This window comes from Callospermophilus lateralis, chromosome 1 (genome assembly GCF_048772815.1).
Source record: "Callospermophilus lateralis isolate mCalLat2 chromosome 1, mCalLat2.hap1, whole genome shotgun sequence".
In the NCBI taxonomy this organism is placed as follows: domain Eukaryota; kingdom Metazoa; phylum Chordata; class Mammalia; order Rodentia; family Sciuridae; genus Callospermophilus; species Callospermophilus lateralis.
In genome coordinates, this window is record NC_135305.1 from 146,299,574 (window position 1) to 146,327,037 (window position 27,464).

General features: G+C 58.2%; 1 protein-coding gene across 1 annotated transcript in view; it reads right to left on the reverse strand.

Moving 5' to 3' along the window:
• Wscd2 (WSC domain containing 2) overlaps positions 1-27,464 on the reverse strand; it is an 82,154-nt gene that overhangs the window by 24,870 nt on the left and 29,820 nt on the right. The window contains exons 2-4 of the mRNA XM_077105244.1: positions 16,420-17,262; positions 10,579-10,693; positions 6,351-6,535 (exon numbers count right to left, since the gene is read on the reverse strand). Of these exons, the coding sequence (XP_076961359.1) occupies positions 6,351-6,535; positions 10,579-10,693; positions 16,420-16,792 (673 nt within the window). The 5' untranslated portion in view covers positions 16,793-17,262. The remainder of the gene's footprint in view (positions 1-6,350; positions 6,536-10,578; positions 10,694-16,419; positions 17,263-27,464) is intronic.

The window sequence follows — 27,464 nt, forward strand, 5'->3', positions numbered from 1 at the left end:
CGCCTGTAGAATGGGAGCAGGGCGTGCTCCTGGCTGAGTAAAGGAGAGGAGGGACGGGCTGACTTTGCTGCCCAGTTCTGCAGAGGCGGGTCACCTCTGACCTTGAAGCAGCTGCTGAGGAGCCCCCGAGGACGCAGCTCCTTGAGGAGGGCTCCCTGACGTCCTGAGTACCGAAGCAGGGGAGGTTTTCCGAGGCCTTAAAGGGCTAGAAACCATCGGAAGCCACTGCTGGGTGTCTCTTTGGTCAAGGTGTGTGCTGCGGCGGGGGACAGTTGGGGAAGTGAATCCAGGATGGGGAATCTTCTCGCAGTCTGCGTGGGAGGTGGGGGCGGAAACCAGGGAATCCCCGCGGCTCTTTGTCTCTGCGGGTGGCTCTCCACAGCATCCCGATGCTCTGGGCGTTGGGAATAGGACAGGCATTTGATCTCCCACTTCCCTCCTTCTGGAATATGGGCCACCTGCTGTCTCCTCCAGGGGTGAGACGCTCTCTTCTCTTTGAGAGCGAAGTGGCCAGGGCATCCCTCGGCCTTGCGGACATTCTCCTGTGGCGTGAAGACATTTGGACCTCGCAGCAGCTCTGGATCCAGCAGGAAGGGCATCTGCTTAGGTCACACCCGCACTCAGCTGCGTGCCTCGGGCAGGTGTCTTCACCGCAAGGAGCCTTAGTTTTCCTCATCTGTGAATGGGGCTCATCATGTGGAGGTACCCTGGCCAGCTGGGGTGGAAGTCCCTGCAATGGCACTTACGACTGTCCGAGACTCCGCGAGCGCTGTGCTCCTTCCTGTTCCCTTCCCCATGCCTTGTCCATGGTGTGTGAAGGTGGCTGGATCCCACGCAGGGGACACTGTCATAGCCCCTGTTCATATGCAGGCTCCATTCCAGAATGGGCCGGTGGTGACCACGACTCTCTGCCTTAGGGCCCGTGAGGGACAGGCTGGACCTGCCAGGATTCACCCTCAGCCCACGGGTGGGAGCTGAGGAATAGAGATGGCAGCCGGCTGTGCCCTCAGGTGGGACACCTGCCTCCCAGGGCTCCGGAGGGGGATTAGGCTTCAGCTGTCCTCAGTGGTGGCCTGCATTGGGAAGGACCTTCCTTCTTCTCCTGGCCCCTTCCCCGTCCCCTACAGGTGCACACTGACATCATCTCCCAGGTCACCCAAGGCTCAAGTCCCTGCATCTGGGGAAACCCAACTGAGACCATCTTGGATCTCTGAGCATTTGTAATTCATAAGGAAAATCCTTCACAAAGTTCAGGGACTAGTCCTTCCTGGGGTTGTGCCCTCCATAAGCCCTGGGCAGTACCAGTGGCCCTGATGGCATCTTCCCAATGACCAGCCCTCACTGAGGCTGAACAATAATGAAAACCCCAAAGCTGTTCCTTGGTGCCGAGCATGCTCCACTGTATCTCAGTTAATCTCTGCAACAGCCTCTGAGGTCGACGATACTATGATCCTGTGGTTCAGGCAGAGTCCCCGAGACTTAGCAAGGTCTGATCACTCTACCAGGTCACCCAGCCAGTAGGGGGCAGAATTGGGATGTGACCCCAATCTCGTTGGACACCACGTCCTCACTTCCCGCCTACAGGGGGCTGTCCAACCCTAACATGCTGGGGCTCCAAAGACCCCATGCCCACAGCAGGAGTGCGAGGCTTGTAGAAGCCCGTGCCCCACATTCTGACACTACCAGCTCCCTGGCGGGCCAGCGGGGACAGGGTGTGACCTCAGCTGCCCAGGCTTTTTACTAGCAAGAGGCGAGGGGCAGACGAAGAACAGCCCAGAACCAGTGGCCAGTCCCTCTGAAGTCCTCTCATCTCTTTGTTCTGGGGCTTTCCCCAAATGAGAGAAATGTCAGCAGGCATCCGCTCAGAGGCAGGCGTGGGGAGTCCTCCTGGGTTTGAAGGAGGCCACCCCCCCCCCGCCCCCCGAGTAATTAGGCCAAGTTCGAGTGCATTAAAATGCTGTTGACGAGGAAGAGCCGAGAGCTGGAAGCCGCTCCCGGCCACCTCGCTACCTAGCATCAGCAAGAGACTGAATCACACAAAGAGGCTGGCGGTCTGAGGAGGATGCGATCTGGCTATTTTTAGACATCCCAGAGGCGCCCGCAGGCTGTTGGAAATTGGAAGAGCCAGAATTGGGTGATTCTCAGAGTAGAATGGGGGTCTTCGTGAGGAAGAAGGGGCAGCATCTGCAGCAGGCCTTGCACTTGGTGCTTTCTAGCCTTTATCCCACTTGGCCGTCAGAGCCATTGTGAAAGGTGGGGAAATGTCCGCATTTTACAGACGAAGCAACTGATGCTCACCGTGGCTCAGTGGCTTGGCCAGAGTCAGGACAGCAAGTCTTGCCTAAAAACAAGGTCTGCAGGCCCTGCTCCCAAAGCCATAAAAATGCCTTCCCGAATTTGTGTTAGGAGAAAAGAAAGAAATCAAGTCTCAAGCCGGGCATGGTGGCCCACGCCTGTCATCCCAGCGGCTCGGGAGGCTGAGGCAGGAGCATCTTGAGTTCAAAGCCAGCCTCAGCAAAAGTGAGGCCCTAAGCAATTCAGCGAGACCCTGTCTCTAACTAAAATACAAAATAGGGCTGGGATGTGGCTCAGGGGTCAAGTGCCCCTGAGTTCAACCCCTGGTACTCCCAAAACAAAACAAAACCCCCAAGTCTCCCCACTATGATACAGAGGAGAATTTTTTTCTCTTCTCCCCTTGGCTCTACACAGGGAAATCCGTGAAGTCTTGTATGAGTTATGAAATTCAGGAGTCGTAGACAAATATCAAGGGTGGCGGGGTTGAGGACTGGAGATGAGATTTCCTGGGCTGCCCGAGGCCCCTCATCAGAGCTGTTGACTGGAGGAGCTGTGAGCATGAAGGCCAAGCCTGCACTCAATTCTCTTGACCTTCAAAACCCACAGGTGGCCAACACTAACCACCCTGCGCAAGGTCAATCACGGAAGCCGTGAGCACGAAGCAGAGATCTGTTTTTTCCCAGCGAGGGTGCCAGCTTCATAAAGCCTCCATCGAGATAGCTGAAAGGGTAAGAAGAAAGAAGGCTGAGGCCTGGAGGCGCCCGATTGCCGGGCTCCGGGTTACAGCCCCACGGAAGGGCAGTCAGCACCATGGACAGCCGCCCGCAGGCCGGACAGCTTGCTGTGCAGCGTTCTTCCATGGCCACCCAAATCTGCAAGACTCTTTGAGGTCAGTGACTAATTCTTGCAACATGCTATGAAATCATAATGTTCACGAATCCATCAGGTGTCCCTCTCCAGGAGGAGAGCCACTCTTGCAGACACAGTTAGCAGATGACTGTGAAAAATGGATCCAGCCTGGCGTGGGTGGCGTACCCCTATCATCCCAGGAGCTAGGGAGGCTGAGGCAGGGGGATCGCGAGTTCAAAACTGGCCCCGGCAACTTAGCGAGGCGCTAAGCAACTCAGTGAGACCCTGTCTCTAATTAAAATACAAAAGAAAGGGCTGGGGATGTCGCTCAGTGGTTAAGTCACATTTGGGTTCAATTCCTGGTATTAAAAAAAAAAAAAAAAAAGACTCCAATCAAGAAGGAAGTCCATTTCCTGGTTCTTTGGTAACCAGGCAAAGAGCCCCAGTGTCCAGGAGTCTGTGTGAAGGGAGAGCAGCAGGTGCCTGCAGATATTTGCTCTGCCAGCCTTTGGTGCTTTAGCTAACTAAAGCACCCTGTGGCCTCAAAAACATGATGCCAGGCTCCCTACCCAAGGCAGACACCCAGTCATCAAAGTGCTGGGGACATAAGAAGCCGCCTTTGGATCTTCAGGGGAAACCATTAGGAAACAGCATTAATACGGAGGAGTGACTCTACACACAGGCGCTGTCCCCTGCGCTACCTGTTTCCTGAAGCACCGGCTCACTTCTCCTTCTGATGTGATACAAGCTAGAGTTGTGTGACAGTGACTTGGAGGGCAATCTCTTTCTGATTTATTTATGTATAAAACAGATCCCGGGCATGGAAAGTCAGAGAAAAAAAACATCGGTGGTTTCATGTTGCCTAGAGTCGGGGAGCAAAGCAGAAGGAAGGCTCAGGGGTTGGGAGCAGAAGGAGTTCAGCTGGGGCTAAGGAGTGACCCCCGCCAAAGAGGAGATGGGATCCTGAATCCAATACAAGGGGTCAGGTTGTCCACAGTACTGTATTGAGTGAGTACCCAAAGTGGGAGATCGGGTTCCGGCCTATGATCAGTCACTATGAGGAGACATGGCTTTGGGAAAAAAAAATCACACCTGCCCATTATTTCCAGAAATGAAATGACCTCTGGGTTTCTGCCCACAGCACTTCTTTGGTCTGGACCTCTTCTCCCTATCCACTGGGCATGACCTTATGCATTTTTTGAGGCCCCTATACAAAGCCCTCTTCTCTTTGGAGCCCCTCCCCACAGGGCTGTTCAGCTGAGCCACTTTGGCTGTGTCTTGAGTTTCTCCAAGTATAAAATGAGACATCAAGGAGGTGTTACCGAGCCACCAAGGTGTCACTTAGCCACATCCCCAGCCCTATTTTGTACTTTATTTAGAGACAGGGTCTGAGTTGCTCAGGGTCTCACGTAGTTGCTGAGGCTGGCTTTGAACTCGAGATCCTCCTGCCTCAGCCTCCCGAGCTGCTGGGATGACAGGAGTGCCCCACCGCTCCCCGGCAAACAATGAGTTTATAAAATATGAAATTCACATAGAGGAGGACTTTTTATACAAACAGAGATGCAACTGTCTGTCTGCATTCTAGGAGAGTTTGCTGAGATCAAGCCTCATTATTCAAAGTTGGTCCATGGGCCAGCAGCCTGGCATCACACAGGGCTCCTTAGAAATGCAGAATGTCCCTGGCTTGCTGACACAGAAGCTGAACAAGGTCTCCGGGGCCTCTCAGACATGTTCCAATTGGGGAAGCGCAGGCCACAGGGCTAGAGGGTTTCACTGTGGAGCTCTGTCCTGTCTCTGGTTCAACTGCCCGAGAGGGTAATCCCAGCCTCCCACTCCTCATTAAGCCCAGCAGATCTTTTAATAGGTCTGAAGGTCATCTGGCACTAGACTGTGTGACCTTTGGCAAGTTCACTGTAATTTTTTCTGTTCCCTCGCTGTCGATGGGGATAATTAACAATGGCAGTGACCCGAAAAGCCTGTAGGGAAGGTAAGTAAAACCAGGCCTGCCCGAGGCTTAGCAGAGACCTGGCAGATATTTGACAGATCGTTACTAACTCTCATTAAACAGCCCTGTCCCTCAGGAAGGGGGCCATGTGGGACAATGTCCCGAAAGCAGGAACTGGCTTGCTCTGCAAAGCTGCGGGAGGCGGGCTGGGTGGCACAGCAGTAGCCTCTGGGTGATGGGGAGCCATGGGAGGCCCGGGGCGACAGAGGGCATGGGACCTGCAGAGGCTCTGCAGGCAGGGCGGGGCCCAGGGGTATGGCCAAGGGAGGAGCCTCAGATGGGGCGGGCCCAGGGGTGTGGCCAAGGGAGGGACCTCAGGTGGGGCGGGGCCAGGGGTGTGGCCAAGGGAGGAGCTGCAGGCAGGGCGGGGCCCAGGGGTGTGGCCAAGGGAGGAGTCGCAGATGGGGCGGGCCCAGGGGTGTGGCCAAGGGAGGGGCCTCAGGTGGGGCGGGGCCAGGGGTGAGGCCAAGGGAGGAGCTGCAGGCAGGTCGGGGCCCAGGGGTATGGCCAAGGGAGGAGCCTCAGATGGGGCGGGCCCAGGGATGTGGCCAAGGGAGGGACCTCAGGTGGGGCGGGGCCAGGGGTGTGGCCAAGGGAGGAGCCGCAGATGGGGCGGGCCCAGGGGTGTGGCCAAGGGAGGAGTCGCAGATTGGGCGGGCCCAGGGTGTGGTCAAGGGAGGAGCCTCAGATGGGGCGGGCCCAGGGGTGTGGCCAAGGGAGGGACCTCAGGTGGGGCGGGCCCAGGGGTGTGGCCAAGGGAGGAGCCGCAGATGGGGCGGGCCCAGGGGTGTGGCCAAGGGAGGAGTCGCAGATTGGGCGGGCCCAGGGGTGTGGCCAAGGGAGGAGTCGCAGATTGGGCGGGCCCAGGGGTGTGGCTAAGGGAGGAGCCGCAGATGGGGCAGGTCCAGGGTGTGGCCAAGGGAGGAGCCGCAGATGGGGCGGGCCCAGGGGTGTGGCCAAGGGAGGAGTCGCAGATTGGGCGGGCCCAGGGGTGTGGCCAAGGGAGGGGCCTCAGGTGGGGCGGGGCCAGGGGTGTGGCCAAGGGAGGAGCTGCAGGCAGGGCGGGGCCTAGGGGTGTGGCCAAGGGAGGAGTCTTGGATGGGGCGGGCCCAGGGTGTGGCCAAGGGAGGAGCCTCAGATGGGCGGGGCCCAGGTGTGGCCAGGGGAGGAGCCTGGGACGGGGCGGGGCCGACTCACGTACACCTGCGGGCCGACTCCTGCGCCAGCTGCAGCCGGTAGACCGAGAGGCGGTTGGCGCCCCCGCACACGCTGCCCCGCTCGCCCTTGCACTCCATGTCGCACTCCGCCTCGCTCACGTTGGCCGCCTGGATCTTGTGGCCGCAGTAGCACTCGGCGCCGAACTCCAGCCCGGCGTACAGGTAACCCCTAGGGGAGGCCGCTGTCAGGTGGGGGAGGCTGCCACCCGGAGGCCCCGCGACTGCAGACCCCGCGACAACGGACCCCGCCAGTGCGGAGACCCGGTGGACAAGGGCCTTCAGGACCCAGAGGCATCCCAAGGCCATCAGGAGACCCCTGGGGATCCTGGAGAGGGGGACTCCAGGAGACTCCTAAGAGGAGTCAGGGAGGCTGGGGAGTTCCAGAGCCAGGAAGAAAGAAAAGAGGCCCTGAGGTCCGAGAAACCCAGAAAGGGAACTGGAGCACCCCAGGGACCACCCACCTGCCCTCTCCGCCACGCCCACCGTCACCCCTGCCTAGCCCCCACCACAGTGTACAAGCACACATGCGCCCAGACCTGGTGCCCTCCCCTGGTCCTCCCTGTCTGGGACCGGAGACATTCAGTTCCCCAGAGCCCCGCCTCTTTATTCCAGGAAATGTCACTCAGGAGTGATGTGGCTGTGTCTCTAGAGGAGCTGGGGCCAGGGGAGGAGCAGAGACTCTCCTTTTGCTTTGGAAGATGGCAAAACTAGCTCCAGACCCAGCCAAGGGAGAAATTCCTTCCCCTAAAACAGAACAATCCAGGCATGCTTCGATTTTTAATTTTTTTTCATAAGCATGAAATCCTTTCCTAAAAAGGATGCTCAGGGGCTCCACAGTCTAGGAACAAATGAAGGTCCCTGCTGGCTGGGGTCCCAGGGCTGGGGAGGGGAGGAAGACAGGCCCTGCTCAGCCCCTTCATCCAAGGTGGCCTCTGAGATATGGTGGCCTCCAGGAGCAGCCTGCAAAGTACTGGGCACCCGAGGAGCCTGCAGGGACCGTGTGCTCATTATGGCTGGTGTGGTCCTGGATGGAGAGACATGCCCAGCCAGGCTGGTGGCCCCCACACGCCCCAGCAACTTGGGGTAGAATGTGGCATTGCCACAGCCACCTGCTCACCTGGGCAGGAGGGACAAGAGCATCTTAGATGAGCTGAGCATCTTGGGATCTGATGCCCAGCACAATCCTGGGGCCGTGCCAGCCTCCCTCCTCTGCCTGCCTTAACTCCCTGTCTCTCAGGCCCTGGTTCTCAGGTGTCCTGGGTCCTCTCTTTTATGATGGTACCCAGTGATAGAAGCAGCCTTTTCCAAGAACAGGGCCCAGCAGTGTGACCAAATCCAAAGCAAGAGGGGCCTCACCCCTCAGAGGCCCGAAGGATGGAGGCCCCCGTGTATCAGGGAGACCCACCTGGGAGAGGGTCCAGCCGCTCTGGGAAAGAAACGTGCCTGGGAGTGTCCTGGGTCAGGAGGGTGGAGGTTTGGATCTGTATCCACAAATTCTGAGCCACTCCTTTCTTTTAAAGATGGAGCTTAATCCTCCTCCCCTGGAGCTGGGACTCCACTTGGTGACTCCCAATGAACAGAACGTGGCAGTGGAGACGGTGCTATGAATTGGATCCCAAGTATCCTCCAGAGCCCGAGTGTTGAAGGCTTGGTCCCCAGGGTGGAGCTGCTTGGAGGTGGTAGAACCTTGCAGGGGTAGAGCCTAGCTGGAAGTCCTTAGGTCACTGGGGACATGCCCTGAAGGGAACTGTGAAGCCCAGCCCCTTCCCCTTCCTCTCCTTTCCTGACCAAGAGGTGAGTGGCTTTGCTTCTTCATGTGCTCTACACGGTGTGTTGCTCCCCACAGGCCCAAAGCAACGAGGCCCATTAGTCATGGTCTGGAAACTCCAAAACTGGGAGCCCAAATAAGCCTTTTCTCTTTATAAGCTAATTGTCTCAGGTATTTTGTCACAGTGACGGCAAGCTGACGAACCCGGATGGCAGTACCTTCCAAGGTGCTCTGGGTTAGGATATGGTTTGAGTGTCTCCCAAGGGTCCATGTGTCAAAAGCCTGGTTTTCCAGGGTGGTGCTATTGGGAGGTGGTGGAGGCTTAGGGTGTGGGGCCTGGTGAGAGGTCTTGGGTCATTGGGGGTGTGCCCGTGGAAGGGATTAAGGTAGTTCTCATGGGACCCTCAGTAGTTCCTGTGAGTTTAAAAGGAGCAAGCCTGGACCTTCCCTCTCTCTCTGCTCCCTAGTTCAGGCTCTGATGTTTCTTCCGCATACTCTACTGGGAGTACCAAGGAAACTCCTATTCATCCTTCAAAACCCCACTCAGGGTCTTACCTTTGTAATTCGTCCCCAGTCCCCCGTGTGGAGCCCCCCACCTCTTCTGCTCTCAGATCTCCACTGTACAGCACCCATCATGCTCCGTGTGTCTACACCCCAGATTGCCCATCTGTAGAATGTGGTCCCTGGCACCCCTGCCTCGCGGGAATCGTGTGCCGTTGAAGAGTTAGGAACTGCGAAGTGCTTTGGGACAGTGCTCGGCAGGAGCGAGTGCTTCCTGGGTGGACACGCTGCTGCTCCATGGGTCAACCTGTTGGTGCCTGGCTTCCCCAGTGAGATGGGGGTGCCCCATGGGCAGGGCTGCAGTTGCCTGGACCCCGACCCCAGCTCGTGTGCACAGCCGGCAGATGCTCCCTGAACTGAGCGGAATTCCCACAGCAGCCCCAGGGCTCCTTGGCTGTCACCCCCGAGCGGCCTTGCCGGACCTCTGGGTGGCGGGGCCTCTCTGCTGTCCAGCTCCCGCAGTGACACGTTGCAACCCTAGCTCACAGGTTGCCCCGTGTACTCGTCTGTCCCCCGTCTAGACTGGGAGCTCCCGGGGGCAGGGGCTCCGGGGAACCCACCCCCATCTCCCCACAGATTGGCAAATAAATTAGCAAATCCACATCCTTCATCCCGTGGCCCTTCCCAAGCTGGACAGGGCCTGGGCTTGTGACTTTAATGGTAGGCTTCTCAGGCAGCTCATTATAAAGGGGACAGTGTGTCCTAGTCAGGGACTGAAGGGAGAGTCCCTCCCTGGCCACCCCCTAGCCCATTTCTGCATTAGCATGTGGCCAGCGGAGCTTGTGACCATCGGTCAGCTGGATGAAGTGTGGCAGTGAGTGGATTCCAGGTCACCTTGTGTGCCATCCAAGGCTAAGGGTCCCAGGAGATAGGGGAAAAGGTCAAGCCCATGGCACCCCAAGGGTCCTGGCCCTGTTCACTGGTCCTACGTGGACTCATCTGCTCTTAAAAAGATAAGGTGGTGCACGCCTGTCACCTCAGTAGCTTGGGAGGCTGAGGCAGGAGGATGGCAAGTTCACAGCCAGCCTCAGCAAAAAGAGGCACTGAGCAACTCAGTGAGACCCTGACTCTAAATAAAATACAAAATAGGGCTGGGGATGGGGCTCAGTGGTTGAGTGCCCCTGAGTTCAATCCCTAGTACCCCCTCCCCCCAAATCAGCTCTCCCCGCCCCCTCCCCATGCACATTCTTTTTTATGGGAGGATTGAACTAGGGGCCCTTTACCACAGAGCCACATCCCCAGCCCTCTTTATTTTATTATTTTGATGTAGTATCTTGCTAAATTGCTGAGGCTGGCCTCCAACTTTCGATCCTCCTGCCTCAGCCTCCCTCGTGGCTGGGATAACAGTCCTGGGCCGCTGCTCCTGGCCCCCTCTGTGCCCACTCTAATCAAACTCAATCTATCCCCTTGTTCCTGGGTTGGGGATCCTGTCTGAAGAGCTGAGTGTTTCTCCCTGGGAGAGAGGCCAGATACCCCCATTCCCAAGTCCTCACCTCCCGCTTCTCACGAGCTCCGTGTGGACAGTGCGCACGCGCACACGCCCACCAGTTGCAAGTCCTCACACCCGTATACTGTCACCTCAGTGCCACGTGTGGGCAGTGCCATCGGCTACCTGGCCACGGTGCGCGGCTCCAGCCCGCGACCTCTACTAGAAGATCATCAGGCGCTGCCACTGCGCTCCCCAGGTCGCCAGCCGACCCCACTCTGCACACCAGGCACTGGCCGCTGGGCTCCAGCTGGGGACAGGCTGCTGGCACACGCATGCGCACTCGCTCGCCTGCAAGCCGCCCTCGGTGCTCACCCCCCCCCCCCGCCCACTATGGCACAGCAGGAGCGAGAAGGGGGGGACCCCAACAGGTGGATCTGGGGACCTGGGGACCTACCGTTCGGCGCAGTTGTCCTGGCAACGGAAGACGGTCATCTTTTTGTAGTCAAAGAAGGACACGCCCCTCAGGGCGCGGCTCTGGGTGTCGTCCAGGTAGCAGCCGATGTACTTGGCTTCGGGGGAAAGGAGAGAAGTCAGATGTGGGGGACAGGAGGAGCCTCAGGCTGGCTGGCACGGTGGCCTGGCTGGGCGTTGGGGACCGATTCCTTCCTCCGGGGCCTCCGTGGAACCTGGTCCAGGAGGGGCTGCGGTCCTGGAGGCCAGCAGGGGACAGCAGGGAGCTGCAGCGGGGCTCCTGGGTCTCCTGGTGACATCGGGGCACCCAGAAATCCAAGCCAAGGCCATCCCCGAGCCACCCGGGATGAGGCCCATACTAAGCAGCTCTATGGGCTAAAGGATTCCTTTGGGCCATGGCAAGACGCTTCTTTAGGGTGGGCATGAAACTAACAGCCCAGGGAGGTCTAGACGGAACGTGTGGAATCGTCTCTCCCAAGGTCCTGCACGTCAGAGGCCCAAGGTTCAGGTAAGTAGATTCAGATACGGGCCATTCACAGTGTTGTGTGAGGAACTTCACAGTTTGTCTCTATGGGGGTCAAGGTGAATTCTCCCATCCAAAGGACAGTTTCAAACTATATGAAATAACCATCTAGCTATAAACCATGCACTTAGTTTTCTTAAAGTAATAAATACTTTCTGGTACTTCATGGTAAACAGTGAACTCTCATGCACAAAGGGCAGGACTTTACAGTTTATATAAACTCTTTTCCTTCCTTATTTATTTATTTATTTATTTGAATCCAGGAGCTCTTAACCACTGAGCCACATCCCAAACTCTTTTTTATATTTTATTTAGAGACAGCATCGTGCTAAGTTGCTTAGGGTTTACTAGGTTGCTGAGGCTGGCCTAGAACTCACGATCCTCCTGCCTCAGCCTCTTGAGCTGCTGGGATTAGAGGCGGCACCACTGCACCCGGCCCCATTATTTCTTCAAAATCAATATTATTATTATTATTTGGATATGCGCTTTGGTAAGTGGTTCATGCACATTGTCTCCACTGGATCTTTATAATAATCCCATGAGAATATTATTCCCATTCTATACAGAACAGGAAACCAAAGCCCAGAGAGGGTAAGTCTTTGCCCAAGGTAACACAGCTTGTACATAGGAAGCCGGAATTGGACCCAAGCAGTCTGGCTTCAGAGCTTCTTGAATCAGGGGATCTTTTCAATGCCCCATGGGTAGCGGAGAGCACCATGGTCCTCACACTCAGAGGTCCGGAAAGGTGTCCTGCCTGGATCTGCATCTGATTGTAGCTGAACAAAGCCTCAGTCAGGTCCGGGGCACCCACACCAGCTCTCCCCACCGCTGCGCTCAGACGCACCCGGAGGCGGGACCGTGGATCCAGCCAGTGGGAAAGACCGAGGGACCCCTTGACCCCTTTCCCTGCCGAGAAGAATGCTGTCCAGTCTACACCGTGCGCCCCCCGCCCCCAGCCTTGTCATGAGGAGCAGGTCTAGAGGAGGACGCCAGCCTGTCACAATGGCCTGTCGGGCCCCTTGCCGCTCCCCTGCCCAGAGCAGCATTTCCCAGCGCTGTAGGAGATGCGCCACCCCCTGGGATTTCTTTCAGGAGACCGAGGCGATCTGCCGATCTGCTGAGAACAGTCCATCTTTAGAGGAAGCAGGGACACCAGGCAGTGGCCGCTCTGGAGGCCCCGCCCCCTGCCTTTGTGCTGGCTCAGCCACCTGAGCCCCTCCCTCCCGGTGGGATCCAGCCCCTGGACTCCTGCAGGGATGCCACGCCCCCAGCTGGGCGGGGGCACTGGGTGGGCGTGTCCAGTGGTTCACTAGAGGATGAGTGTCCAGGGTGCACAGTGGGGTAGGCAGGAGGACAAAAAGCCGGGGGAGAGAGAGGAGAAAGCAAAGAGAGGGAGGGAGAGACAGGGGGGAGGGCTTCATCACCAGATGCGCATGCGTCAGAGCGCGCCTCCCCCGGGCCCACTTTATGGGCCACGCTGGGCCACACGGACCGAGCCACGTCCCGTTCAATCTGCGCTCTCACGAACCCGTTTCACAGATGAGCAAACTGACCGCCCTGCCTCTTCCGTCTGTCGGCCTCACAAGCGAATCTCAGCTTTGGGCACGGGGCGTGCGCTCTGATGGGCAGCTACTGACATCCCTCTGTCCCCTCTTTTCTAAATGAGCCGCGGAGGCCACATAATCTGCACAACTTCCAGGCCCAAGGCTGGGCCTGGCACCAGCTGCAACATGACTTTGGGGGCTGTCAGCTTAGGCTGCGGGCAGGTGCATTTGGCTACCCGGGGACAGCGGTCACGTGGGTAGGAGGTATCGGCTAATCACAGAAGTGAAAGTGTCAGGGCGGTGCATCCGGACCTCCACAGTGGCATGGCGGGTGGGCCGAGGTGGGCGCTCTGGGCCTGCAGAACGCCCCTCCCCCTGGTTTTCAGACCTTGACCTGGACAGGGCCTCTCAGAGTGACCACCCCGCAGCCAGTGTTGGCCCAGGGAAGGGCTCGCTGGATTCCTACTGGGTGAAGCCTCTCGGGATGCTGGCCTCGTGCGAGTCCATCGCTACCAACAGCCAGTCCCCAGGCCAGCAGCAGCTGTGTGAGGGCAAGCAGCCAAGACAGGGGTGGGCAGAGGGCAGCCTTCCCGAAGGCGGCTGTGGTGAGTTGACAAAAATCGTGTTTGGGGAGCCCTTCTGCAGCCTGGTGACATGGCCCAGTGCATTTTCCTCTTTATTGAAGCTGGTTCTGGGGGGCTTTTGTCCTTTGCCACCAGCAGGGCGTGACCAGCATGCACTGACACCCAACTGGCAGAGCTCACCGGCAGTGATGGTCTCAGATACCCCAGCCCAGCCCCGTCCAGGGACCGCAGTGACGGGGGCGCTACCTGCAGACTCCTCCCATGACTCTGGAGGGGTCGGGAGAGGCTGGGTCCCTCAGAGAAAAACCAGGGTGTGTTTATGCAGCCACTGTCCCCACAGCCTGGACTTTGGAGTGCGGGGCCATCCTCACCTTTCCCTCCACTGGGCTGAAGTGTCCCTCAGAACAGAGACTCGACTGACCTCCACCTCCTTATCTGTGGACAGGGGGAGGGACAGACAGACTCAGGGTCCTGTGTGCCAGGGCCTGATGAGTCGGTATAGCCGGGGGCCTGAGTCCATTTCCTACGGGTCCTGGGACAGACCTGGGGACGCCTTTCCCACTGGTGTCTGGTGGAGGCTGCCACCCCCCTACCACTGCCCCTGTCCTGGGGGTTTTACGGCCTCTGCTGACCTCTTCAGCTCTCTTCTGGGGCCCCCTCCTCAAATCCCAGGCCACTGGAGGGTGGATCCTATGGCCAAGTTTCCAGCTGTCAGCTTGTCTCCATGGTGACCGGCTGCTGGAGTGGCCAGGCTTGCAGAGACCAGCGTCAGGAACCCTCCCGCGAGGGGCATCTGATCCTTCTCTCTTCACTGTGTTCTGCGGCTCCCGTTCATCTTTAATAAAATAAGGCTTTGCCGTCTGTGAGCAGGGCCTTCTGTCCCCAGGAGACGAACACACGCTGACCTGCACCCCCCACCAGTCCCTGGTAAGTGGATCTGCGCCAGGCGGCGTCTCCCTGTCCTGCAGTCAGGCAGGTCTGGCTTCAATCCCGAGGACAGAGCTGCAGGAAGCTCTGAATGTCACTCGGGCTCTTGGAAGTATGATTTTTCTCCCAGAAAAAGTGAAAATAAAAATTCTACTATGTTATGGATTGAATGGGTCCTCCTCACCCCCGAAGAAGTTGTGTCGGAGTCTTAATCCCAGTATCTCAGAATGCTGCCTTGTTGGAAATAGGATCCCGGCACATGTAATTGAGTTCCAAGGCCAAACTGGAGGACAGTGAGCCCCAATCCCATAGGACTGGGGTTCTTATAAGAAGATGGCCACGTGGGGCCAGGTGACGTGCCTGCCACAAGCCTGTGGATCTCAGTAACTCGGGAGGCTGAGGCAGAAGGATCGTGAGTTCAAAGCCAGCCTCAGCAACTTATCGAGGTCCTAAGCAACTAAGCAAGACCCTGTCTGTAAATACAAACCCTGTTTCAAAATAAAAATAAATAAATAAAAAGGGCTGGGGATGTGGCTCAGTGGTTCAGTGCTCCTGGATTCAGAAACTGATATCAAAACCAAACCAAACCAAAACAAAACAAAACCTGGGCACAGTGGTGCACAGCTGTAATCCCAGAAGCTTGGGAGGCTGAGGCAGGAGGATCACAAGTTCGAGGCCAGCCTCAGAAATTGAGCAAGGCTCTGAACAACTTAGTGAGACCTTGGTGAGACCCTGCCCCCCAAATAAATAAGTAAGTAGGGCTGGGAATACAGCTCAGTGGTAAAGCACCTCTCCTCTGCCTCAGCCTGTGGCAGGGTCTCCATTGCCTACAGCTCAAGCCCTGCATCACTGCGTCCAGTAGAGACCAGCTGCTACTAAGAATGACAGCAACAATTCAGGGACCTGTGTTCATGAGCCAGAAGATGGGATAAGCATTTACACAAGTCACTAAGCTATGAAGAGCAAATACAACTTAATGGCATGTAGTAGTTGCTCAAGAAAGTCTAATTAGTAGTAGCAGCAGCAGCAGCGTATAGCAATCCTTCAGTATCTGAAGGTGTGGACCCACGGATATGGAGGGACAGTCACAACTCCTCTGCCTCACCCGTACCTGTGAGAGGGCTCCCCCCAGGCAGACCCCAGGAGCACCCCCTGAACATCTGTAACCACTTGGTGCCAGGCCTGGGGGTTCCAGGTGCTTCCCGGGTGGCATCTCACTGAACTCTCAGACCGCCTGGGGGGAAGGGACCTTTATCCCCATTTTACAGATTTCAAAACCGAGGCACAGGGAAGAGAAGCCGTTGGCCTGGGCCTTGGCGGGAGAAAGGGCTTTCTGTGAGCTGACTCTCAGTGGAACCCAGGGCTGGTTTTCCCTCCCCTCCGTTTATGCCCCCGACCATCTGGCCTGAGTTCTGGGAACCTCGACTGTGTTAATCTCCTGGATGGCCGGGGTTGCTGGGTCTCTCCCCAGCATGCCGGTCAGGTGCCAGTGGACTTGGGGTGCCTCACAGAGAGCCAGGCGTCCAGGCCAGGGAGATCTGATTTAAACCCCAGGGCTACTGCCGCCCAGAGTCAGCGTCTCTGCTCCTTCGAGCCTCAGTTTTCACATCTGTTAACTGGGCACAGGATTGTAAGTGTCCTGTTCAACCCAATGGAATTCAGTGAAAATCAGAGTTAAACCCCCTTTGCCTGCGACAGCTGAGAAATGCAGCAGAACATGCCCAGGGCAGTGATGTCCCTGAGGACCCATCCCCAAGGATCCAGGATGATGGACCACAGGGTGGTTTGGTGGAGGCGAAGCCCGGTCACTTAGTAGCCAGGTGAACACAGACTCTTGGAGCCTCTGCTTCCTCATCTTTACCACGGGAACCAAGCGGCCCAGTGTGGATTTGTGGGAATAATTCAAACATGGAAAGTGCCTACCACAGGCGCTGGGGCCTAAGATGCTGGGGCGCTGGCTGGTGTGTGTCTGAGGATGGGGACCGGCTGCGGGGATGGGGTGGACTTGGAGCCCTGGTTGGCGGTGGGGTTCCAATGCAAACTCCACAAGCTGTGCAAACTTGCCCAGGCTGCTTAACCTCTCTGAGCTTCAGTTTTTTTCCCCTCTGTGGAGTGGGGGCCAGAGTGAAATCTCCACGACGTCGCTACAAGCTTAGGACACCTGCTTCCTAAAGGGCGCTGGCGCTAGGGTGCTGCCACCCTCTGGCTGCGTCCCTCGCCCCCTGCCCGCCCCGCGGGGCTCTTACCTCGCTCCTCCTCCTTCTCCCGGAGGACTCTCCCCTTGAGGGCTCGGCTCCAGGCCCCCCCGTAGTCGCCCAGCTTGGCTCTCTCGTTGGCGTCCTTGCCCTTGAGCGAGGGTCCGTACCTGCGCGCGATGCTGGACGCTTCGCCGTCGCGGAAGCCCCGGCCCAGGTGCAGGTCGCCCAGGAAGGGCAGCTCGTGGCCCTGGACGCCGCCCGCGGCGGGGCTGGCCTGGCCCTGGGAGGCGGCGGGCTGGCCCCCGAAGCCCGAGTGCAGGAAGACCAGGCTCCCGGCCGCCAGGTAGAGGGCCAGGAGCGAGAGGAAGCGCAGGGGCTTCCTGCGGCAGGAGCGCTGCACCTTGACCCAGAGCTTGGCCATGGCGCGGGCATTCCGGACCCACCGGCTGCTGGGCGGCTGGGGGGGCGACAGGGGCCGTGGCTTTCCGGGCTTCCCCTAGGGACGGGACCCCCGGGGGTCCTCGGTCTTCCTCCCCCTGCAAAGGGGGTAGCCCAGGCCTGAGGCCCAGGGCAAGTCCAGCTCTTGGTTGGGCCAAGGGAGAGGCGGCCCAAGGTCAAGGTGGGCTTCTTGTGGCCAAGCCAGGGGACGCGCGGGAGGTGGTCCCATCTCCCTACATCGTGTTCTTCTCCTCGGAACTCCCCCCAGTGGCTCTGAAAGTGGCAGTTCCGCAGAGGTTCCGCCCCTCAGGCCTGTGGGAGCCGGGTGACTTCAGCCAGGCCTTGGATTCTGGCCTTATCTCCCAGCCAGGCGCCAGGCTCCTGGGGTCCACCCTCTGGGGTCAGAAACTGGTGGCCCTCCAATTGTGAAGCATCGGGACACCGGGCAGCCACCTGCAAAAGAGCACAGAACCCGGCATGAGGAGCCCCTCTCCAAGGACAGAACCAAGGGGGTCTGAGCATGCTTCATCGGGGACAGAGCTGGTTGCAGGACCGGCCCCCACCCCACAGACAGACAGATCCACAGATGCTGCAACCCCTTCTAGAAGACTGTGCCGTATTGGCAGAGAACCTGCGCACAACCTCTCAAACACTTTAAATCGTTGCTACATTGCTCTGATACTTCATGCCATGTCAATGCTAGAGAGACAGTTTTTATACTGTATTTAGAGAAAAGGGACAAGAAAAGTCTGTGCATGTGCAGAACAGCAAAATCATGTTTTCCAGTGTTTTCCATCTGCATTCGGTCGGATCTCTGGTTGCAGAACCTGCAGATACAGAGACCGACTGTGCTCTGCCCCACGCTTCTTCTATCTTTGTCAAACATGAACATCCATATGTGGGTGAGGTCCCCAAGGCATTTCCTAGTTCCTGCTGAACTACCCGCTGGGCCCAGCTGATTTTGAATCTGCTCAGATTCATTCATTTTTTCCCCCTAACAAATATTTAAGGGGAGCCGTCCCATGTGCCCAGAACGGTCCGAGGCTGGGAGCCAGAGAGTCCAAAGCCCTTGGCTCACCAGCCTCACTTTCTAGGGACAGAAATGGAATCCACAGGTCCCTCTCCTGCACCCGAAGAAGAAAGGGACAGTGGCATTTCTCGGCAACACATTCGTTCATTCAGCTTTTATTGAGTGTCTACTGTGTGCCCGGCTTTGTGCCAAGCCTTCTGCACACTTCTCCTCATCCTTCTCATCACGGGGGCGAGCGTCTCCCTAGTTCACAGATGAGGAAACTGAGGTTACACGGCTGGCGCCAGGCAGAGATGGGATTTGAAGCCAGATGCTCCGATGCCAAAGTCCAGCTCTGACTCACAGGCTTTTGGCCTCTGCCTTTCCCCCACACGATCTGGACAGCACTTGAGAACTCAGAGACGGTTCCCAGGGCCGGGAGCCGTCTGTCCCTTCTACCAGTTACAGACAGGGTCTCTCAGACAATGGCCCGAGGAGCCTTTGATTCTGAACCACTGGGGAGCCTGGTCCCCAGGAAGGTTCCTGACCTCTCTGGTCAGTGCCTCTGGTCAGCAAGCTGCCCTCGGGCACGGAGTGAGGACAGAGTCCAGGGCCGCTGCTGCAGGAGTCAATGTTCAGGACCGTCAGCGGGAAGAGGAGCTGAGTGTGAATCAGAAAGCAGAAGAGGGCCTCGGGGAAATCACAGCACGGCCGCCCGACGCCCATCTCAGTCAGGGCCACTGGACGAGAGCTCTGAGGCCAGACGGCCCCTCCAGATCCAGACCGCAGCAGGGAGTCTAACTGTGGCTTGGAGGCCGCCCGCCCGTCCACTCCAGAACTGAGTACCGAGCACTTCCTACGCACCAACCACCTCCTAGGCATTTGGAATAGAACAGTGAACAACACAATAAAAAAGACAGGTCCTGTGCAGTCAGTCTGTCCACCCAATCATCCATACTTCTGTCTGTCTATTCAGGCATCCATCATCCATCCACCCATCCATCCATCCATCCACCCACCCACTCATCACACCATCCATCCATCCAAACACCCACCATCTCTGTCCACCAAGGCATCCACTTTCCTCCCGTTCATTTAACAAGGCCTGCTGGTTGCCGACTATGTGCTAGGAATGAGGGATAAGTAGCTCAGAGTCTGCTTTCAGGGAATCCAGAGTCAACTAAGGGTGAAGGCCATTTAAATAGTAACCATGCCAGATGGACAAGGACAAATACCGTAGTGGAGAGCAGCGATGAGTATTAGCAGTGTTTATTGAGCACTTGATATGTGCCATAAATTGTTCCTTCTACACAGCTGCGTGCTCTGATTTAATCCGTTTGTCCCATCATCCCTGATGTGAGACACCTGTGAGAACTCACAGAACATGTAAAGAGACTACAATAACAACAACATAACCCATCAGAGTGCAAGGATCATAATGTGATAAGTTTAGTTAATATGATATCTGTGTAAGCTCTGGATAGTCATTTCCAGCTTATTTGAAGGCACCAGTGTCACTTTTGTTGAGTCAGTCTCAGGATTGAAAACTTGGGACTTCACTGGCGAGTCCCCGTCACAATGCCACGCGGGCTGTCTCTGTTTTGTGTGGTTGGGGAATGAGTGTCAGAGAGCCTGAGTCACTCCTCCAGAGCCACACAGCAGGCAATGGCCGCTGGGCTGCAAAGCCCACCTTCCCAACCACGGCCTTCTTTCTACCCCTTTGAAAATGACGACAACTAGAGCCACGTGTCCAGACAAGGGCCTTTGCCCATCAATTCACAGATTTTGGCTTCAAATCTCAGGAGGCTGGCGGCCCTGCTGTGGAAAGCTCTGGAAGGCGAGAGTTGGAGCAGTGAGGGTCGGAACGGCCTGGGGGACCCGGTCGGGCTTCCCCGGGCGAAGTCTTTGATAGGGCGGCTCTTAAGAAAGAAGAGCGGTCTCCAGAGAGGAGCAGAAATTCTCTGGGTGAAGGACAAAGGGCCGAGCGAGCTCAGGAAGCCTGGCAGTGCCTGGCCAGGGGGGCGGGGTCCGGCCTGCGTCACCCACAGCTCAGGAAGACTGGGATCCCGCCATCCGGACCACTCTGGAGATGTGCGGTATCCCCAGTGTCCCCAGACGCCACCCACGTGCCAGATCTTTCCACAGAAGAAGTCAGGAGGGGACGGGTCACCCTGGCTTCTGCAGACCCACGGGCTGGAGCTGAGCCCCGGGGGCACAAGCCGATCTGGGTTCAAACCCGATCCCTTCTGGCAGAGCGCCTTGGGCAAGTCAGTGCCCTCACTGACCCTTGGGGTCCCCCTGCTGTAAAATGAGCCAAAGGATCCCAGCCCTAGAAATTAAATTGCTGAAAGGATTGAAAGAAAATGATAGGGAGGCTGGGCACGGTGGCAGCCCCGTCATCCCAGCAGCTCAGGAGGCTGAGGCAGGAGGATCACCAGCCTCAGCAAAAGTGAGGCCCTAAGCAACTCCGTGAGGCCCTGTCTCTAAATAAAACACAAAATAGGGCTGGGGTGGGGCTCAGTGGTCGAGTGCCCCTGAGGTCAATCCCTGGTGCCCCCCAAAAAAAACTAGCTCTGAAAAATGGCAGGAGGCTGTTTGGCAGAGGGGATGCTCAGGGAAAGCCCCCGCCCGCTCTCCCCCTGCAGCCTACACGGAGGAGCCCTGGGGGTCGCTGGCCACATCAGCACCTGGGCTGCCGGTGGGAGGTCCCTGTGGCTTCGTGCCTCTGACACCATTTTTGGTCTGGCCTCTTCGGTGGCTCCCTGGTTCCCTTACACTGCGGCACAGCTTTGCTCTAAGTGGGTGCCAAATGGGCTTGGGGAGGACTCTGAGCGCCTTAGCAGCTGGCGGGGGGCGGGGGAGGGCTGTGCCGGCCCTGGTTTCAGAGTCCCCTTCCCTCCCCAGGAGAGAAGATGCTGCCCGAGCCACCCACGCGGTCCTTCCAGCGTGGGGGCAAAAGCGCCTGGAATCCAGACCCATCCAGGCGGGACACCGCCAGTGGGGTCACCGCTCTGCCCCAGCACCTGGCGCGTAGCAGGTTCCCAAGAAACGTGGGGGGGATGAGCAGAGGGAGAGTGGGCTCCCCCCACCCCAGGGCTCAAACCAACAACCATGGCTTCATGCCATTGCCAACACACTCAGGGGACAGCCTCGGGGGCTGCAAATTCAGGGCTCTGTGGAGGCAGGATTTGTGTCATTCAGTGCTGGGTGGCTCTGGGGTTCCACAGTCCACTATCATCCAAGGAATCCAAAGACGGTCCTGCCTCGGGGCCATCGCCGTTCTCTACCCCGTGTCTCTGTCTCTGTTTCTTCAAGTCTCTCTCTCTCTCTCTCTCTGCCCAAAAACTGTGCCCGAGAGAATGGGGAGACCAATCCACGGACCACGGATGTGCAGCCTTTAGTCATCGCTGTCTGGGTGCCAGCTGGGGCCTCCCCGAAACACAGCCCATTTTTAGCACCAGCAGGCACCTCTGGGCTGAGTGGCCAGGAAAAAGACAGACCAAGTGGAGCTGCCCTGCAGGGGGACCGAGAGGAGCCCCTGCCCTGAGCTGGGAATCCTGGTTTGGGTAGATTTGATGTCTTGGGAGGGCTGGGGGGGGACCCATCGGGGACACTTCCGAGACCTGGGGAGCCCAGGCCAGAGGTGGGATCTCAGCCTCAGCCTGATGCACACTGTTCGCTGAGCACTTACTACGTGTGAGCATCTCACCCGCTGTCAGTGCTCTTCACAAACCTCCAGGGGGGGTGACTCTCCCCCGTGGCCCTCAGCTTCCCGTCTAGAAGCAGGAAATAATAGTATCTGTCCCTGAAAGAGGTGTGAGGACTGAACAAGCTCATACAGGCAGATGTGGGGTAGAATGGCTTCTCCTGATGGCCTCTCCTGACCAGCTCCTGCCTCTCTCCTGCACCCCGTAGACGAGAATTAACAGAGTGGAAATGAAATTCCCAGGTCTTTCTGTCTGTGCGTGTACATATATATTACTACATTCCCAGCCATTTTTATTTACTTATTTTTAAAATATTTTGGGGGGGAGGGTACCGGGATTGAGCTCAGGGGCACTCGACCCCTGAGCCCCATCCCCAGCCCTATTTTGTATTTTATTTAGAGACAGGGCCTCACTGAGTTGCTTAGCATCTTGATTTTGCTGAGGCTGGCCTCAAACTTGTGATCCTCCTGCCTCAGCCTCCCGAGTTGAAGGTATTACTGGCACTTTGCCGCGGAGTCGGGCCCCATGAGCATCCTCTGACAATCTTAACAATGATTGGTTTGTTTTCCAAAGTGCCTCTTGGTGTTGCTGTCCCCATCCAGCAGAGATGGAGCAAACAGGTGTGTGTCTATGTCCCTTTACCTGAGGGTTTTCTCCGACACTGGAGATGTCCTCTGGGCCCCTGCGCCTGACCTGCTGGGTGTGGCTGGGAGTTAGCATTTGGTCGCAGCCGTGGCCAATGACCCGATGACTGAGCTTTACGCAGGCTCCTGAGTGTCCCCAGCCGCCTTTAGCCTCCGCCACCCTGGGTTCTGGCTGCCCTGACCCACACCTTCCTCCCCGTCTCTCTCCCCGACTCAGGGAAGGGCGAGAGTCCGCCTCCCCTCCCCGCTGCTCACCTCGGAACAGAGCAGGCTCTGCGCCAGCTTTTCCTTCCTCTTAAATGGTGCAGAATATTTGCAATGTCCCTTCCCTGTCAGTAAGTCCTGCTATGACCAAGCCCCTGCACGCGGCCGTCACAGGTGGAGATCTTCGCCTGGCTACTGTGCAGGCGCCCCAGGATCTGTGGACCCCGACGGAGCCCAGCTGCGCGGAGAGACCTACTCCACAGACAGGAAGCTGAGGCTGAGGCTCGGGAGCTTCTTACCTCGCCAGACCCATGGCCAGAAAGAAGAGGAGCCCGGGGTCAAGTGGGAACCCTGAGCCTCGCTGCCACCCCACCATGGCGGACGCCAGCTGGAGCCGCAGGACAGCTGGGCTCTCTCCTAAACCCGGCGGCTCTCCGTGGAGTCCCACCGTCCCCCCGAGGGTCTCCGAAGCTTGGAAACGTGGAGGAGCACCCCTCAAAGGCTGCTCCAGGCCCAAGGACCGCACAATGCCCCTTGTTTTGTGGAATGAACCCGGGCCTGGCGCGTGGTTGTCCCCGGTTCCTTCAACAAAGGGACGCCTCGTCCTCTTGCCTTTGGGGCAGCTGCTTGGCAAGACAAAGACGTGAAGAAACAGCCTGAGGAGAGAGGCCATCGCCCATGACCCCTCTGGGGGTCACCCGTCTGCTCCTGGGCGCGCTGAAGTTCTGTGATTCCATGACGCCCAGGACAGACACGCAGGGTGTCCCCGGGTTGGTGATCATTCTGAGCAAACGTGCAACGGACCCTTCTGTAGGTACAGACCTAGATCCCAGCGGGATTCCTGTGGCCACGGTCCTGCACAGTGACGTGCACACGCGCACACGCACACGGAGGGAACGTGCCCCAGCCCCAGGAGAGCCCCGGAGCTGCGTGCCACCCTCTGTTCCCAGGACAGGCGCCCTCCGCCACCCCCAGGGCTCACAGCTCCTCATCCAAGTCCACTCCCATTCATCTCCTCCGGATCTCAAGAAAATGAACCAGGAGGCAAGTGCCGTTAGCTCATGGCCTTTACCCCGGCCATCTGCCATGATGTAATTAAATAAAAAAATCAGGAGGGCCATATGGTGCCCATTATAAATAAATATTAACATTTTTTTCCCCTGGATAATGACTTTGAGTCCTCTGGCTCCGTGGGCACACTCTGCGGCCGTTTTCACTTGTTGCGGGTTGGGCCACACAGTGAGGCGGGAAGGAAGGACACGCGGGGAGGCGTCGGACCTTCCTGGGCAGCTGCAGCAGGCGCGATGTGGCTTTCAGCAAGTGGCCTCTCTGTGGCTCAGCAGCCCACCCTGCCTCTGGCGGGTTAAATGGGTTACAGTGTGTAAAACACACAGCTCCCTCCTGAGAGCGTGGGCTACTGTTTACTGAGCACCTACTATGTATCCAGTGCTGTTCCTCAGAGTGATTATTTCATTGGTACAACGCTCCTAAGGGAAAGGTCCTATCTTAACCTCGTTTTACAGATGAGGAGACTGACGTTCAGGGAGGCTAGGTCGTCGGTGCAAGGTCACACAGCTAGGAAGTGGTAGAAGAGGTATGGAACCCAGGTGGTCTGGCTCTGCCAGAGCCTGGGCTTTTCAATGTCCACCAGGTGTGACCAACAGCCTCTCTGTGGACGGTCATTCTCGGTTCCAATTTTGGTGAACCAAGCAAAGCATTTACCCCTTCTTTTGGTGAAAGAAAAAGATGAGGATCCAGGGCATCGGTGCCATGGCTGGTGGCCACCGGGGGGAAGGTGAGCAGGACACCTGGGGGGAGTCTGTGTGATCCCCAGCCCCTGCCCACTGGGGTCAGCTCTCGGGGTCATGTCTGTGCCACGTTCCCTGCCCGTGGCATGGCTTCAGGACCAGAGATGGACTCCGACCCTCAACTTGCCCTGGGGATGTGGAGTTGGGATTTGAGACACGGTCGTCTCTGCTGGCCGCTTGCCCTAAAGACCTGTGGCCCCAGGGGCAGTCACCAGGGGTCCAAAGAAGAGAATATTGGGGCAAAGAGAAAGAGGGGCAGAGACGGGGAGGCCCAGGGGCCCAGCAAGCCTTGAGCCCCTGACCTCGGAGGGGCCCAGAACCAGGCTTCCCAGGTCCAGACGGTTCTTCCCACAGCTGGGGACACCTGGAGAGCCGGGCGTCTTCGCTTGATTGCTCTGCAGGCAGTGACCATGTTAGCCCAACTCCCCTCTGGCCACGTGACCCCACCCTGCTCTGGGCATTTACATGATGGCATGCAGACCTGGGGACACCCAGACGACTCGGGATCTGGTGCTGGAAAGGATCGCGCTCTCCAGCCCCCGAAGACAGGGGGACGTGGAGGCTCAGCCCCAAGAGAGGAGCCCATCGGACGGCCTCCACGCTGCGTCCTCCCAGCTGCGTGAGATTCCAGAAAAGGCGAACCCAGGGCGCAGTGGCAGGGACCAGGGTGGCCAGGGCTGGCCAGAGGGCAGGAGGGTGGGTGGAAGCCCTTCTGCAGGGCGCGGTGGCTGGACGCGTCTGTAATTATGCTGTAATTAGTTCCCTGTGGTCCAGGGAACACAGGACCCCAGGAAGGAGCCCCAGGGTGAACTGGGGTCTCTGGCCACGCTCACTGTGTCACTGTGGCTCCTGGATGGTACTGAGTGTGTCACTCTGGTGGGGACGTTGATGGTGCGGGAGGCTGTGGGGGAGGGCGGACATGGGGAATCTGCCCGCTCATCAGTCGCCCTGAGAACCGAAGTCTGTTGGGCACTAGGAGGACGGCCCCTGGGTGGGAGACATGGTATATGTCTCGTTTTGATTTGGGGTTTTTTGGTGGCACTGAGGATTGAACAATGCCAAGGGATGGTTCTGCTGCGGAGCTCTGTCCCCACCCCCGCTCAACAGTGACTAATGGCATATTTCAGAACAGCTGATGGGAGTTAGACTGTCCCCAACACAAAGGAATGACAAATGTTCCAGGCGATGGAGATGCCAGTTACCCGGACCCGATCTTGCACAATGTGTTCGTATCCTGAAATGTCACAGTGCAGTCCCCATTACTGTGTGACAATTAGGATGAACATATTATCCTTTTTTTTTTTTTTTTTTGTACCAGGAATAGAACCCAGAGGCCCTCAACCCCTGAGCCCCCTCCCCAGCCCTATTCTGTATTTTACTTAGAGACAGGGTCTCCCTGAGTTGCTTGGGGCCTCGCTTTGGCTGAGGCTGGCTTGGAACTTGTGATCCTCCTGCCTCAGCCTCCCCAGCCACTGGGATGCCAGGCGAGGGCCACTATCCTTATTTTATTTTATTTTTTTAAAGGACAATCAGGTATTCACGAAGCAGGGCCCACTGATGGCGTGGGGCCAACTCTAGGAGGGGGAGGGGCTGAGCTGCCGGAGGGGACAGGGCTGGTGGGGACCAGGGAGAACCAGCAGAGCCCCTTGCCCAGCAGCATGATGACAGGTGCCCCAGGTGCAGGCCCCTGCTGGGCAGTGGGCAGCCCTCCTCTGAGCCCGGCTGTCCCTCCCCAGGAGGGGCTGGCGAGAAAGGCCGGCCAGGCCTGTCATTAAGCCATCTGGAGCCCTCCCCTGCCCTCCCCCTGCCCTCCCCCTCCCCTCCCCCTCCCCCTCCTCCTGCCCTCCCCCTCCCCCTCCCCCTCCCCCTCGGGGGTCAATTAGCACAGGCTGCCTTAATAGGTTGCTAATTTTCTGGGGGGATAATGGCCAGCTGTGCTGTTTCTGGGCCGACTGTTTACTCGGGGGCAGGGCAGCCGGGGACAGACCTCTGGGGGGGACAGACCTCTGGGGGTGGCGGTGGAAGCCGCAGAGCTGATCTGAGGCTCTGGGCTTGGCTCCGCGGCCACCCCAAGGTCAATGGCCATCCTCAGGCAGCTTCCCCCAAACAATCCGACAGCCTGGGGGGGGGGGGGCGGGAGGGGGACCACGTGGGCCAGGGTGGTCCCAGAAGGACCCTCTGAGAAGGTGTCCCCAGGCGATGGTGGCCCGTCCAGGTAAGGGCGTCCAGGCAGAGGGAGGCGGAGACGGCGGGGGCTGGACGGCTCCCTGCCCTGGGCTCTGCCACCAAGGCTGGCTGTGGTGGCCCCTGGAGTGGACGAGCTGGAGGAGGAGCCCGAGGACCCTCCTGCCCCACTGGGCCAGGCCCGTCCAGTGGCTGGACGGCTGAGCTGGGGTGGAAGTGCCCGGTTTCTGGAGCTGAGACAGGTGGCGGCTCCGGTCCCCCGGGGCGCAGGGCCTGGGGGCCTCAGAGCCCAGGGCATTTCCCCGGGTCCCCGCAGCGGAAGCTCATGCGCAGACTGGGGCGCCAAGCCCTCCGAGGAAGGCCACCCTGTCTCCCGTGCTCAAAGATCCCCCTCTGGTCACTCTGAATCGTCCTTAGGGCACGTGACAAAGAGCTGGGTGAATCCTGGAGGTCTCCCACCCGGCAAAATGGCCTTCCCTCCCAGAAGGGGAACCAGATGACAGGAGCCCTGTCATCCAGGTAAGGATCCAGGTAAGTGTCCAACATCATCATTACTATATCACACAACCCTCGAGGTCAGCGGCCCCCAGAACCAGCCCGGGCAGGTCTGATGTTTCACAGATGAGGACTCTCGGGATCAGAGAGGCTGACAGAGAGACCTGGGGTCACACAGCCAGGCCGGGGCCAAGCTGCCCTGCAGGCTCATCCCGAGGTCTACACTGCTGCCTGACCCCATCACTCCCGGCCACAGCCAAGAGCGACCTGCCTTCCCGAGGTCTCCATGCTGACCGAGGGGACTCGGCTGTGGTTCGGGAACAGTGACAGGTGCCATTAGAACTCTGCCCTGAGTTCCCCACAGGAGTCCCCCAGTAAGAACCGCGGACCCCGCCGCCAACCGCCCGACCCCATTTCGTGCCCGAGTCCGTGTGTGTGTTGGGGTGCTCTGCGCCCCAGCCTGGCCCCGCGGGTTCCAGTTCTCTGCACTGAGCAGCGGGGAGGGACCCACGGCCCCCCAGCGCCCCAGGTGGCCTCCACCGTCCCCAGGGTGGCTTCTTCGTGGCCCGAGCCCCAGGAGGAGGGGACGACCCAGGGGCCACAG